Source organism: Siniperca chuatsi, linkage group LG20 (genome assembly GCF_020085105.1).
Source record: "Siniperca chuatsi isolate FFG_IHB_CAS linkage group LG20, ASM2008510v1, whole genome shotgun sequence".
NCBI lineage: Eukaryota > Metazoa > Chordata > Actinopteri > Centrarchiformes > Sinipercidae > Siniperca > Siniperca chuatsi.
Window position 1 is genome coordinate 15,152,031 of NC_058061.1, and position 13,722 is coordinate 15,165,752.

Consider the following 13,722-nt stretch of genomic DNA (forward strand, 5'->3'; position numbering starts at 1 on the left):
TTTTAGAGGCATTATAAATAAGTCAAAATAGCTACATTTTAAGGAAAGATACTACACAAATGTAGTTAATCTGATGTTTGTTTTTATAATTTCTTGACTTTTTGATGAATGAATTGGGATGAATTTACTCTGCGGAAGTACATTATCGTAATTTCCTGTAGATTCTGTGGATGCCCTGAGTTACATTTTCAGTCGCTCCTTGTGAAGGTTTGTAATGTTAATAATTCTCAGAAAACGGTTTATATAGTTATGTGCATGTATAGTTACTTTATAGAATATCTTACGCGTGTAGTGAATGTCAGTGAATAGAAATACCGACCACCAGTCATTAAATACGCTGGACAAAGAGCTCCGTTTAGCTAAAAGAGGTCTCGGAGAATTAACATTAGCATTAGCATAGCTAGCGTTAGCAAACTTGCTAATGTTCGTTAATCTTAGCAGAAATGCCAAATTAAAATTTGCCGGTAGCTACTCAGGCAGTGTCTTATACAATAACAGTTAGCACAACCGTTCATGAACACACATTTTCATATGAACACCTGAAGAGCAGTATTCTGAGCCAGTTAGAATCAGTGGCCCTGCGCTTGTAATGTAACGTTAAAGCTAATGCCGTTGCTAGCTGACATCAAATGAATGAGTTCCATGTGTAAACTAACCCGTTGTTTTTTAAAGTTGTACCAACGCAGATATGTCATGTCATGTTTGATCCCTTGCAGCGAAAGGAACGATGTCAGGTGCTGGGGGAGGAAAACGTCCCTCAGGAGGGGACAGCCCCCCTGGCCCACCTGAGAAGAAAAGCAAAAAAGAGGAGAAAACCACCACCACTCTCATTGAGCCCATACGTATAGCTGGAGTCTCCTCTACGGTCAGTCATTTGGTGTTTACTCTCACCATTTGTATTCCTTTACTTCCACCAATATGACGTATATATTGTACCTCATCTCAAGTATTTTTTGTCAAACAACATTCAGAATCTGAATGATATTCACCACCTTGGTGTCTGTATTTGATCTATGCAGGAGGAAATGGACATGAAGGTCCTCCAGTTTAAGAATAAGAAGCTGTGTGAGCGCTTGGAGCAGAGACAGACGATGGAGGATGAGTTACGAGAGAAAATTGAGAAACTGGAGAAGAGACAAGCCACAGATGACACCACCCTGCTGATTGTCAACCGCTACTGGTCGCAGGTACTTCTGCACATTTGATTACATTGATTTAACCTAAATATGTCCCATTTTGAGCTGAAACCTGATTTCAGAAATGTCCATTTAAACACAAGATTAGGGGAGTTTTCATTCTGTCAAAGCCACCAGATGTTCAACAACAGATGCAACACTTGTTATCCTAATGTCTGCCTTAACCTGATAATCTGCAGTAATATGCATTTGATTGCCAATTGGTGTTTTGTGCTGTGCTCAGTCGGTGGATGTACCAATATAATGGTTGTCAAAATATCTTACAAATTGTAGGACTCAGTTTTTGGAATAGCACTATCTGATTTTTGTTGTACAAAAAATACACCCATGGCAATGCTTTTTCCAGAGGATTAACACTCATTTCAATCCTTTTGCTTCTAATATGCAGTTGGAAGAGAATGTGCACGTTCTCCGCAGACGTATTGAGCCAGAAGCTCCGGTGACATCTACCCCTGCCCCACCCTCAGCCCCTCTCCCTGACCCCACACCAATGGAAGAAGATGGTGTCAATCAGGCCTCACCAACTTCTGCCGTGCCTCCACCTCCACTCCCAGAGGCCCAGAATGAGGGGGAGCAGGCAGAACAGCAGGAGGAGCAGCAGGAAGAGCGTCAGGAGGAACAGCAGCAGCCCTCTCCTCCCACTGCGTCAGAAGAGTTGTTGACACCCAAAGAGCCACCACAGGACTCAACAACAGGTAAGCCGGGTTTTTTCTGACCAAGATGATCTCTGGAAAGTCTCCATCATTGACTGCATTTATGGACTGCTATAATCTGACTATATAATCTGTAATCTGACTTTGTTTTATATTAATAGAATTTGTGTGTGTGAAGTGTTTACACGGGTATCACGCCACATAAGGTTGCAATATCAGTTCCCCTCCTGTATTCAACTTAAAACTCCATCTTTCTATTATGACGGTGTAGTCCCTCATTCGTCCAGGAGTGTTCTATCGTAGAAAAGGTTTCAGTCGTAGTCATCTGGACACTGTTTTCAGAATCAAGACGTTTTGGCTCCCATCTGGAATGACTTCCGGATGTCGATCTTTCTATTATGTTGTTAATGTTGTTTACACTTGTTGCTTTGTGCAACTTTGCAACTTTTGCAAAAGCATTCTTTGCTTTAAATTGATCATTTTATTGCTTATACATGAGAGTATATGTAAATGAAAGAGCATTTATGTGCTGCAAAATACCAATAAAACGTTTGATAGTCAGTTTGATTAAGGTGATTAGATGTATATTCACTAGTGTCTCAGCAGGTGTCTCACAAGTGAAACACCTGCTGTGAAAATGAAGGAAAAGAGAGGGAAGGAACAATATTCTGAATCTGAAAGTATCTTTAAAGACAAGCAAACAAATGTTGGGGGTGTGAAGAAGGTAACTGTTAGCCTAACCTTTTATGTTTTGTGGCAAAAAGCTTGTAGAATTTCAGGCTGTTGTATAGCAATGCTCACCTCGCTATCTGTATTTGCCTCGTCCATTGCTGCATGTCTTAATTGTCATGAGAACTTGCAAAATGCTGAATCTCTGGAAGTCTTAACTGTCAGTCAATGGCTGTAACAACTCAAACATATCTTTTAATGAGGGCACACACAGTTTCCATTTTCTAGCTAAAGTGTGAGATTTAATACATTGATGATATAATTACCTGCTCTGCTGATTTTAATCAACCTCGTACATAACCACCTGTTACCACCTCCTACTATGTTCAGATGCATCACCGCCCCCTCCTCCCCTAAGTGAGAATGCCAAGGGTTTCCTAGCCACGCTGGAGCACAGCAGCGAGGAGGAACTAACCCTGCACCTCCAGGACCGCATGCAGTTCAGCAAGGAAGCCATCGCCTGCTTGGTCTGCGTCTTTGACAGGCTGCATAGCCGCATTGACAACATGTGCAAGCAGGTCCAGGCTGCAGGTAACTGTGGAGACATGCTTGTTACTGACATACAAACAAGAAAGAGGAACATCTGCAGCACATTCACACATATCCTACTTTAAAACTAATTACCTGCTACTAATTGGGTTTCATATATCATTATCAAGTTGTTGGTGTAGATAAATTTTTGACACTCGTCAGCTCCACTCTAATTTGGCACATCTTGATCTTCATTGTCAGCATGTGAGGACGATAGCCAGTCTGACATTATCAATGTGAACCACACTCTGCTGGAGGAGAACAGTCGACTGAGAGACATGGCCACTCTCCTGCAAGGCCGACACCACAAGATGTCCATGGAGGTACAATGTCCTTGGCACTGTTTATGGGTGTCAGTGTGTATGGTGAATATTTGTGTGTGTGTGTGTGTCAGTGTCAGAAATAGTTGTAAAAACATCTACTTGTGTATGAAGCCATTGCTTTTGGTGTATACTTGTCACTGATGCCACAGCTGTTGTCATGTCTTTGCCCTTATTGCAGTACAATGAGTTAGTGGACAAGGTGACCAGCTCTGAGACCAAGGTGTCTGAGATGGAGACAACGGTGGAGGACCTGCAGTGGGACATTGAAAAACTCCGCAATAGAGAACAAAAGCTCAACAAACACCTGGCAGAGGCCATGGAGCAGGTGCGTTTGTATGAAATTGTCTGTGTGCGACTTGTGTGTCTATGCCTTTTTCTTCGTGTGTGTCTGCGTGTGTGCTTTTTATCTGTCCATGCTGTTGTTTCTGTTGTATACATGAGTTGACAGTGATAAGGTTCTAAGCATCAATGCGTGTCAAGCCAGTTTCTTTTATTGATGCACATCCCTCTGTCGATGTGTGCATTGGTGTAGTGATGCTATTTCCATCAGCTATCTGAAGATGAAGAAAATAAGCATTGTCTGAGTCATAAGATGTGTGCAGGTGTGTAGGCACATGTGAGTGCAAACAATGTATTGGCACACGCCCATCTAATCGTGATCCTGTGAGTGAGTTTCACCTACAGCTCATAAAGAGGCTTCACATCTAAAAATGGCAGGAGAAAACAAAAGCACCACATTTTGTGTAGCTATACTCTATAAGAATCCATCTTTAGTTAGTAATAAAGTACATGTGTACCTTTTTAGCCACTACATCTATGATGATGACTTCATTAATCAGTTCAACAATGTATATTCACTGGAATAATACATGCATTATCATTATAGTAATAACTTCCATTTAACCAAAATATACCTTTTTATTCAATTCCTTCCAAATATTCACTACATGTATTATGAGAGACTGGACAGACATGGATGTAAACTGCACTTGGCTGGTTGGCGGAGGCATACAGCGCGGTAATTCTAGTTTACCTATGTTCTGTGTTTGCTGTCTGCAGCTAAAGTCTGGATACAGCAGCACCGGCAGCTCAGGCGGACTACCTGGAGGCCAGATTACACTGAACATTCAGAAGGTGAGCATTCATAGAAAATAATTCCAATTAATTTTGTATGTCTATTTCTTTGCATGTAACTGACTTCATATCTCAGATGCCAGTTTGTTCTGGCAAAACGGTGTTTTTATACCATGCACATTTCTCCTATGTATGTAACACGTTGTCTTTGTTTTTAATCTTAGTTTGAGAGTCTCAATGCAGAGTTGGAGCACAATCAGGAGTTGGCTAATAGCCGTATGGCAGAGTTGGAGAAATTGCAGGTGGAGCTCCAGGAGGCTGTGAGGGAGAGTGAGAAGCTCAAGGTAAAGATATAATTTCTGGTTATTATTAGTAGCACTGGTAACACTACACCTGGTTATCAAGACCCTCATATTCTTGAGACAAGTCATTTTTTAAATCTGTGACTGATTATAGTTTGGGCCAGTGTTTTGTGGTAACAGACTTCCCATGCTCACACTTCACTGTCATCTCCTAACCAGATGGACTTGCGGAATATTCCAGAAGAGGTTGTGAAGGAGACTCTAGAATACAAATGTCTGCAGTCCCAATTCTCCCTGCTGTACAATGAGTCTCTTGGTGTGAAAACCCAGCTGGATGAGGCACGGGCCCTCCTGCTCACTGCCAAGAACGCCCATCTCCGACAGATTGAGCACATGGAGGTAAATTTCATAGATCAAAGTTGATCTCATAAGAAAAAATAAGTGTCATTCATCAGAGATCCCTGAAATGTAAGACCCCTGATATTTTTCTTAACTGTATCTTGACTGTAGCCCAGTGTTGACATTCCCAACTATTTGTCTTTACTGTTTTTTGTCCTAGCAACTTAAACTTGGACATGTGTATTATTACCACTATTTGTCAATATGGCCAATGGTTATTGTTTTCAACTCTTCAGAGTGATGAGCTGTCCCTTCAGAAGAAGCTGCGGACTGAGGTCATCCAGCTGGAGGATACCCTGGCCCAGGTGCGCAAAGAGTATGAGATGCTGCGCATCGAGTTTGAGCAGAACTTGGCGGCCAACGAGCAAGCAGGTACCTTTTGAAACACACCCTAGCATCTATCAAGAAGTCTTTGAAGAGGGAAGGGAAATCATGTCTTAGTGTTGTGCATTATTATATACCATATTTGTAAATCTTTGTAAATCTATACCTGTATTTAGAGATGGATTCACTGCAATATTCAGTTATTAGATCAGTGCAAACTCATTATTGTAAATTGCTGTAATTTTAAGATGATACTTGAAGTGAATATTAAGCAACACACTGATCATCAAGATGTTTTTAACATCTGTTAGCACATATATTGTCATTGCAGGAACAATGCATGGTATATCATTTGTATCACGATGTCACTCCTGTGCACCATGCAGTTGAGCTCATCATTTACAGTACCAGTTAATGTTAAATGACTCAAAACCAAACCACACGCTGACTGTGTTCTGAGTATTTTTGACTCTCATCCTCGTCTCTGTTCTCTCAGGACCAATCAACAGGGAGATGCGACACTTAATCAGCAGCCTTCAGAACCACAACCTGCAGTTGAAAGGTGATGTGCAGCGCTATAAGAGGAAGTTACGGGAAACACAGATGGAGATCAATAAGGTACATGACAAATGTTGTGTTTTATTCAGTGACATTCAGAGGGCTCTTCTACGCAAAACCGAAACAGTAGTCATACATTTCCTCTAACCAATGTCACTTTATTTATCGGTATCAGTAAAATATAGTCATTCTTAAAAATTGTTTTTGCTTTATCAACAGTTGCGTTGTCAGAGTGGCGACTCTGGTGTTCTGATTCTAGAGGAAACAACGAGTGACAGCATCGATGTGAAGAAAGAAGAGGATGAGGACCAGGAGGAGGAGGAGGAGAGGAGGAAGGAACTGGAGAGACAGCGGGCCCGAGAGAGGGAGAGGGAGGCTGAGCGAGAACGAGAGAGGGAACGTGAGAGAGAGAGGCAGCGCAGCGACGAGCTGAAGAGGAAGGACTCGGACACACTGAAGATGCTCAGAGTAGAACTCAAGTACATCCCCCTTCTCTTCAAGTCCACTATTATTTATATTAACAACATGTTTGGCCATAATCACGCATTTGCTGTAAAATATTGTTCCTCACATGATTCAAAATTTCATATTTTGGAGGCCAAAATCTCCATTGCCATAAAACAAAGTAGACAGTCATGTGCAGTGATACATTACCAACTACACAGAAGCCTTATCAATAATTGTATTTTTGTGTTTGCTGTTTTACTAGCAACAATGTCTTTAAGCCAATGTCTGCACGCTTAGAAGCACCTTACTAAATGCACTGATGGGATTGCTAATGTTAATGTAATCGCTTTGTCTTCTTTGACCCACCAGGAAAGCCCAGGAGTCCCAGAAAGAGATGAAGCTCTTGTTGGACATGTATAAGTCTGCTCCAAAGGAGCAGAGGGACAAAGTGCAGCTCATGGCAGCTGAACGCAAATCAAAAGCTGAGGTTTGTTCTTTGGTGTGTTGTCCTTCCATCCTACTTTCGCACATTTCTTTTTTGCATGTAACAAAAAGCTCTTTGTTGGCTGCTAATAGCAAAAAATTTAAAGAGAAATGTGAGTTAATCCTTATCTCAAACTGCCCAGGTGGATGAGTTGAGGATGCGAGTGCGAGAGCTGGAGGAGAGGGAGAGGAAGGAAAGCAAGAAGCTGGCTGATGAAGATGCCCTCAGGAAGATCCGAGTGGCAGAAGAGACCATTGAGCATCTGCAGAAGAAACTTGCTGCCACTAAGCAGGTATTTGTGTGTTTTGTTCTCTCAAACATATCTCAGGCGGGAGGCTGCGCATGTGTACCACTTTTATGTTTACTTCTGCCTAGTACACTTGTGCTTTAACAGGGGGGAAAGACTCAACAGCCTCCCCATAATTTTTCTTTATTTTCCAGCAGTGTGTAACTATGAAACAATTATTTTTCAGCAGCTTTTACCCAAAGGTTTTTAAATGCAGCCTATACACATATGGATCATTTTTACAATTGGTCATAGCAGCAAATTGATAAGTACAAAAGGATGATGAAATTTTAACCTCTTCCACCTTCTAAACGTAGAATTTCAGACCAGCAAGAAATGAGACATGAATCATCAGCCCTATTTGGAATACATTTCAGACTTCAACCTTAGGGACTGCACCAGATATGAATATAAACAAGCCAGCTGTGTTTAGAATGAAACTAGTGCAGTATCACATTTGCCTATGAAAGATGTTCTCCTAATCTTAGACTACAAATGAGGAATTGAAAGCTAACGCTGTCACCTAGAATTTAATTCTGATTAGCTGGTTAACTTAACACAATTTATTATTGCTTTTCTTTTCAATTACTTGGCAGCAGTGTTGTTAAAAATTGTGAAAAAGAAAACAACTAACCCTGAAGGAACTCTGCCTGACTTATTTTCGTAACCTTTTTAATACATAAATCAACCATAATCACATTCTAGTTTTAACAGTGTTCGTGTTTGTTTATGGGTTATCTTCATTTTCTGACAACATAGTTTTTTAAAGCTCTGCCGTTATTTATTTATTGAATTCTCTATTAAAATTGTTACAGCTTGCAGGAAGTGGGCTGACAATTCAAAACACTTGTTTTGTGCTTGAAATAGCGTCAATATCTTTTTAGTCTTGCTAAGATAAAAACTATACACGTGGAATGAGTACTTTTTATGTTTTTTAGTCACTCTGAAAAGCAGCGTTAACATTTTGTTATCCGCCACAAATGAATTTACTCTGCTGTCTGAACCTTCCACAAGAGAGAAGGAGGCAGCACCCAGGTAGCTCACCTGGTAGAGCGCGTACCATGTATCAAGGCTGAGTCCCCCCTCTCTCTCTCTCCCCTGCCTTTCCTGTCTCTGTCCAGTTATCACTATCAAAATAAAGCAGAAAAAAATATAAATGCAAATTTGACAAAAAATAATCTTTTTGGGTGTGGCACATCTTTTTGAGTGAGCCACCCTGATAAATTCTAAGTATGTAAAACACTGTCAGATCTGAGCTCACTTGCTTTGCTGTCTTGTAAATGTTGAGACGCTCCTCTGGAATTTAATTAGTAAGTCAGAAAGGAAATAAGGCAGCAGACTGTCAAGAGATGGAAAATATAAAAACCATTATCTGACTGGGGTCAAATGTAGGTTAAGTAATGTCATTGTAATTCTGAAACTTCATATATAGTGGATACATCCACATTAGGTAATGTAATACTGTCACGATAATACTCAGCTGTTAGTCACCTTAGTGCTACATTGAATATGATCAGTCTTAGAGGCTTATCATTTAATATGAATCATATTATCTTTTTGAGCATTTGCTCTTTTAGTTTGGGTTTCCATTGTGCCAGTGAACCAAATAACTGCACTAAGACCACCTAAAAAATGCAGGTCTCTTTTCATTAGCACTGAGACTATAATTCACTAAAATACATGAAATTACACCAAAATGTAAAAGGGTTATGACTGTGTTTTTAAGTTGTTTAAACTGTTCCATACAATTTTATGAGCATAAAAGAGACAGGTGTTGAGATCTAAAAGCCTACAGCTCCTCATGCTTTGGAGGTCTAGCAGAACAGAAGGCAATACACAGTCTGGACTGATACTGATTTATTCTGCTTTATTTATTCGGGACAGATCGCCAAAACTATCCAATAAACAAGCTACTCGAGAGTTCATATGACTTTTGTTTATAGGCCCTAGTTGGCTTGTAAGTGGGCAGTGTGAACCAAAATGAAGCAAACGCAGCAAAGTAAAATTTATAGCTACGTTTGTAGCACAGAAAACAAACCAGGTGTGATTGCACCTCGAGTTGCATAGTCATAAATGGGCCAATGAAGGTGTAATGTAATTAATCACATCAGATAATATGACGACAGCACAATCAAATTTAACAATTTTGCGCATATTCATACCAAAAGATACCAATGAGACTGAACTGTATTATTGATTCAGGCTGATAAGATGCTTGTCTTTTTATGTAAAAAAAAATACTAGTACATCGGAGAGCCAAAAGATCATATTTTCTTTGTGTGTAGTGATGATATGTTTTTTTTTTTTGTATCATTTATGTAGAGTTGGTAAGGAAGGAGTTAGATGAGTAGATGCTGCCATTTCCTTTTTAAAATCTGTAGTGTTAGTTATTTAAGTTGTGACTACAGAACATTATCTAGAAAGAAGCATAGTATTATTGGGGGAAAATGACTTGGAACTAAAACTTCTCAAACTGCATTGCACACTGCGATGAAGTTAGGCCTCTGCTGTTTTTAAACTGGAGTCCAGAAGCAATGTCATTTTTTTGATCCCTGACACCTGTGTCTCTCGAGGAGGAGGAAGCCCTGCTGAGCGAGATGGATGTAACCGGCCAGGCCTTCGAGGACATGCAGGAGCAGAACAGCCGGCTGTTGCAGCAGTTACGGGAGAAGGATGATGCCAATTTCAAGCTGATGAGTGAGCGAATCAAATCTAACCAGATCTACAAGCTGCTGAAAGAGGAGAAGGAGGAGTTGGCCGACCAAGTCCTCACATTCAAAACCCAGGTGGCGTGTAACTTCTTAACCTGGAAATGCAGCATTGATGGTTGTCGTTGTGTCAGGGCACTGAAGTATTAACTGTTACTGTTGCTGTCACGCTCCAGGTGGATGCCCAGCTGCTGGTTGTGCAGAAGCTTGAAGAAAAAGAGGGCGTCCTCCAGAGCACACTTGCCGCTCTGGAAAAAGAGCTGTCTGTCCGGACACAAGCACTAGAACTCAACAAGAGGAAGGTGAGAGGAGACATGCCATCAATCCTATTGTTGGCTCTTGCATTTAAGATTTGCTAATTACTGGATGATTTAATAGCTGCCAGATGTTTCTAAATATTAACACTGAGCAGCATTATAGGATCTGGATAATAGTATGTGCCAAAAGTCGTACACATCATCATTTTGGTGTGTTCAGGTGCTTGTTAACAATTCTAACATCTGAGATTTGTGTGTTTTCTTACACAAAACATTGCATTAATGAGCTACATTGTTAGCAAATTAAACCCACTGTCTGTCTCGATTCCCACACTTGCAATTTATGCAAGTAGTAAAGTGCCTACTTGTGTGATGTATTTCTGGTAATTGCTAACATTGCTCAAGTATCCGTTTAGACTGCAATTGTGTGGACGAGTGTACTGGGGCACTGTTAATGAGGTCATCTTCTCTGTCACGTAACTATATTGCTTGAAATCTTTTTTTCTTGTTTTTATGTTTGCTCTTATTTTCACAAGTAGGAACAACCATAACAATAAAATTAAATCATAACAGAAAACACACAAAAAAGGGCTGCTTACTATAAAGGGACAGTTCACCCCAAAATCAAAAATACATATTTTTCCTCTAACCTGTAGTGCTATTTATCTATCTAGATTGTTTTGGTGTGAGTTCCCGAGTTTTGGAGATATCGGGTGTAGAGATGTATGCATTTTTTGAATAGAATGGGACTATATGGCACTCGGTTTGTGGTGCTCAAAGTGCCAAAACAATACACTTGAAAAACAACAGCAATGTCTCTTTCCAAAAATCATGACCTGGTTACTCAAGATAGTCCACAGACCTTGTTGTGAGAAATTTCATGTAGGAACATTTTTTTTTCTACCGATTGTTCTCCTGGGATGAACTGTCCCTTTAACTGAAACCAGTGGGTGCCTGGAAGCTATGAAGAGGATCTTAAAAACTTATAGCATGCTGTGGAAAATGCCGTCAGAGATGGAAAATAGTAAAAGTAGGATAAAACATGTAAAACCAACGTGTTTAAGTTAGTTTACGACTGAATCTTCTAAAGTTAAAGCACAAAGAATAAACTCAGAATGTCAAGTTTTATCCGAGCTTACTGTACCACCACCACCACATTACAGCTCAGGAATCTCATCATTAGGGTTTTTTTATTGAGTGTGTCCGGTTCCTTCCCTGCTGCAGGCGGTGGAGGCTGCCCAGCTGGCAGAGGACCTGAAGGTGCAGCTGGAGCACACGCAGGCCAAGCTCAAGGAGATCCAGGTCTCTGTGGCTGAGAACCGCACCGCCCGGGAGAGGGAGAGCAGCAACCTGAAACGAGCACAGGTATGTTGTATTTCAGTATTTGGGATATCACTCAGAACTCTTTCCAAACTCACACGAATTACTCCTGAAGTTCTGGTTGGAAGATCGCATCAGGAATCTGTATTAAACAACCCCTGTCCTTATGCCTTCTAGGAGGATCTGTCAAGGCTGAGACGGAAGCTGGAGAAGCAGAAGAAGGTGGAGGTGTACTCTGATGCTGATGAGATTCTGCAGGAGGAGATCAACCAATACAAGGTGAGGAAGGGAGAACATTGTTCTTGGTGCCGAGAAATTAATGACTTTAATCAACCGCTGTTGGTGGCGAGGGAGTTATAAAAACACCAACAGCTTTCTGGCACAATCTGCAGTAGGCTTTAGCTGACAGAACTATACAGTCTCGTGAAAAAGTAATGTGCCGTAATACTAAATACTACACCTTTGCAATTGGCTTGATTGGCTGGCAATGGCAGTTTTTCATTCACGGGTATGGGCCAGAAAGTGAGCTCAAACCTTTACAGTCATTTTGTGCTTTGGGGATATCAAGAATCTTACTTGATACACCTTCAAGCGTTAGCTGTGGTAGCATACAATGGATAGAGGTAGCAACAGTGTTGGCAAGTCAGTATTTGGCCCATATACAATGTATTCATCTGTCTCCAGGCCAAGCTGCGCTGCCCCTGCTGCAACACACGAGACAAGGAGACGGTGCTCACCAAGTGTTTCCACGTATTCTGCTACGAATGTCTGAAGATGCGTTACGACACCCGGCAGAGGAAGTGCCCCAAGTGCAACTGCGCCTTTGGAGCCAACGACTTTCACCGCATCTACATCACCTAATTCACAGAGAGATGGAGGAGTGAAAAGAGAAAACAGTAGACAGAACCAAAGGAGAGAAAAGACAAAGGAACTGGAGATGTATTCAAAGAGGCAGACATTTTGGGGATATCAGATGAGTGTTTCCCCGTTTTCATCTCTCTTTGGAAAGACTTGTTTTACCGCATCATTGCCAGTTGGTGATTAATTTGGTGACCAAACAGATAGTGACACATCTCACTGAGAGTGTTGTGCTGTAGTTAATAAACAGAGTTGTTTGTGCACACAGTGATATTCTTACATGTTGAGCTGCTCTGCACTGTTTTCCTGTCCTTGCAGTTCTTGCCATGTTAAACATCCTCTCTTTCAACAAACCTGGCCCAACTTTAAATGTTTCTTTTTGTTTTTTTAACGTTTTGAAAAACTTGGAACTGCAGTGGTACATGGTTGATCGTCCTGAAGTGTTTCTTTGAATCGTTTTGTCCTGCTGGTTTTGGAAATCCTGTAAAATCAGTGAAGCTGAAATTTAAACTTTGAAAATTAAAAGAAGCCATCCTTTGCAGACTTGAGGATTGCATGTGTAAAACTAAATATGTTTCTAATATATAAAGTACAACAGCCAGAATCGTCCAACTTCCTTGGTTTAGGCTATAGTAATAACAATGCCTGAGAGACATCAGCTAGTTTGGCACCGAGTCAGCACATACAGGACTGTTTGGATCACCTTGGGCAAGGTCCTCTGTGTGTGTTCATCCTGTTGCCATGGTTCCTATTGGAGAGTTTGACACAACATCTGCAGCTTATAGTGCCTCATTACTGATGAAATCACTGCAGTGGAAAGTCAGCTCATATGGGTGTCTTTAGTGGGCTGTGCTGATCCAGGTCCTCTTAGAGCACTTTCCTAAAGGTTAGCCGTGACAGTCGAGTACAAAAACATCTGTTTAACAACATGCTTCTAACCTAATTGAGCCAATGAAACCCCTTTTCCTCTGTTCTGATGATGTGAACTATTTACTGCGAGGTTGGTTAGCGTCTGTTTGACGTTAGCTCTTGTGGGAAAGGCAGTTCACACCATGTAGCACACACAAAAAGTTGCAGGCTGCAGAGAAAAAGAGTGAATATTTGAAGAAAAAAAAAGTTTATCAGGCATTTGGGAACAGTTAAGTAAGACTGTTGGCATAAATAAGAATTATTTGATTGGTAATAATACATGGGAAGTGGTTGTTTACTCATATGAATGTGCATAATCTGTCATAAATAAATGAGTAGTTTTCACTTTGTGCTAAGCGATCAT

At 40.8% G+C, this 13,722-nt stretch overlaps 1 protein-coding gene across 4 annotated transcripts; it reads left to right on the plus strand.

Annotated features, from left to right (window-relative positions):
• Positions 1-63: 63 nt before the first annotated feature.
• Positions 64-13,703, plus strand: rnf40 (ring finger protein 40). Of its 4 annotated transcripts, none has more exons than XM_044179636.1 (20): positions 64-207; positions 717-865; positions 1,020-1,187; positions 1,585-1,891; positions 2,909-3,109; positions 3,311-3,432; positions 3,611-3,757; positions 4,492-4,566; positions 4,731-4,850; positions 5,028-5,207; positions 5,444-5,579; positions 6,028-6,149; positions 6,309-6,568; positions 6,906-7,035; positions 7,163-7,312; positions 9,880-10,092; positions 10,191-10,316; positions 11,496-11,636; positions 11,769-11,870; positions 12,276-13,703. In XM_044179636.1, the coding sequence occupies exons 2-20, from the start codon at positions 728-730 to the stop codon at positions 12,450-12,452; spliced, it is 3,015 nt and encodes a 1,004-aa protein (XP_044035571.1). In that variant the 5' UTR covers positions 64-207; positions 717-727; the 3' UTR covers positions 12,453-13,703. The 4 variants fall into 4 exon arrangements, with proteins under 4 accessions (XP_044035571.1, XP_044035568.1, XP_044035569.1 ...); XM_044179633.1 differs by lacking the exon at positions 64-207 and adding an exon at positions 347-368; XM_044179634.1 differs by lacking the exon at positions 64-207 and adding an exon at positions 347-368 and having other exon boundaries at positions 9,883-10,092.
• Positions 13,704-13,722: the final 19 nt, after the last annotated feature.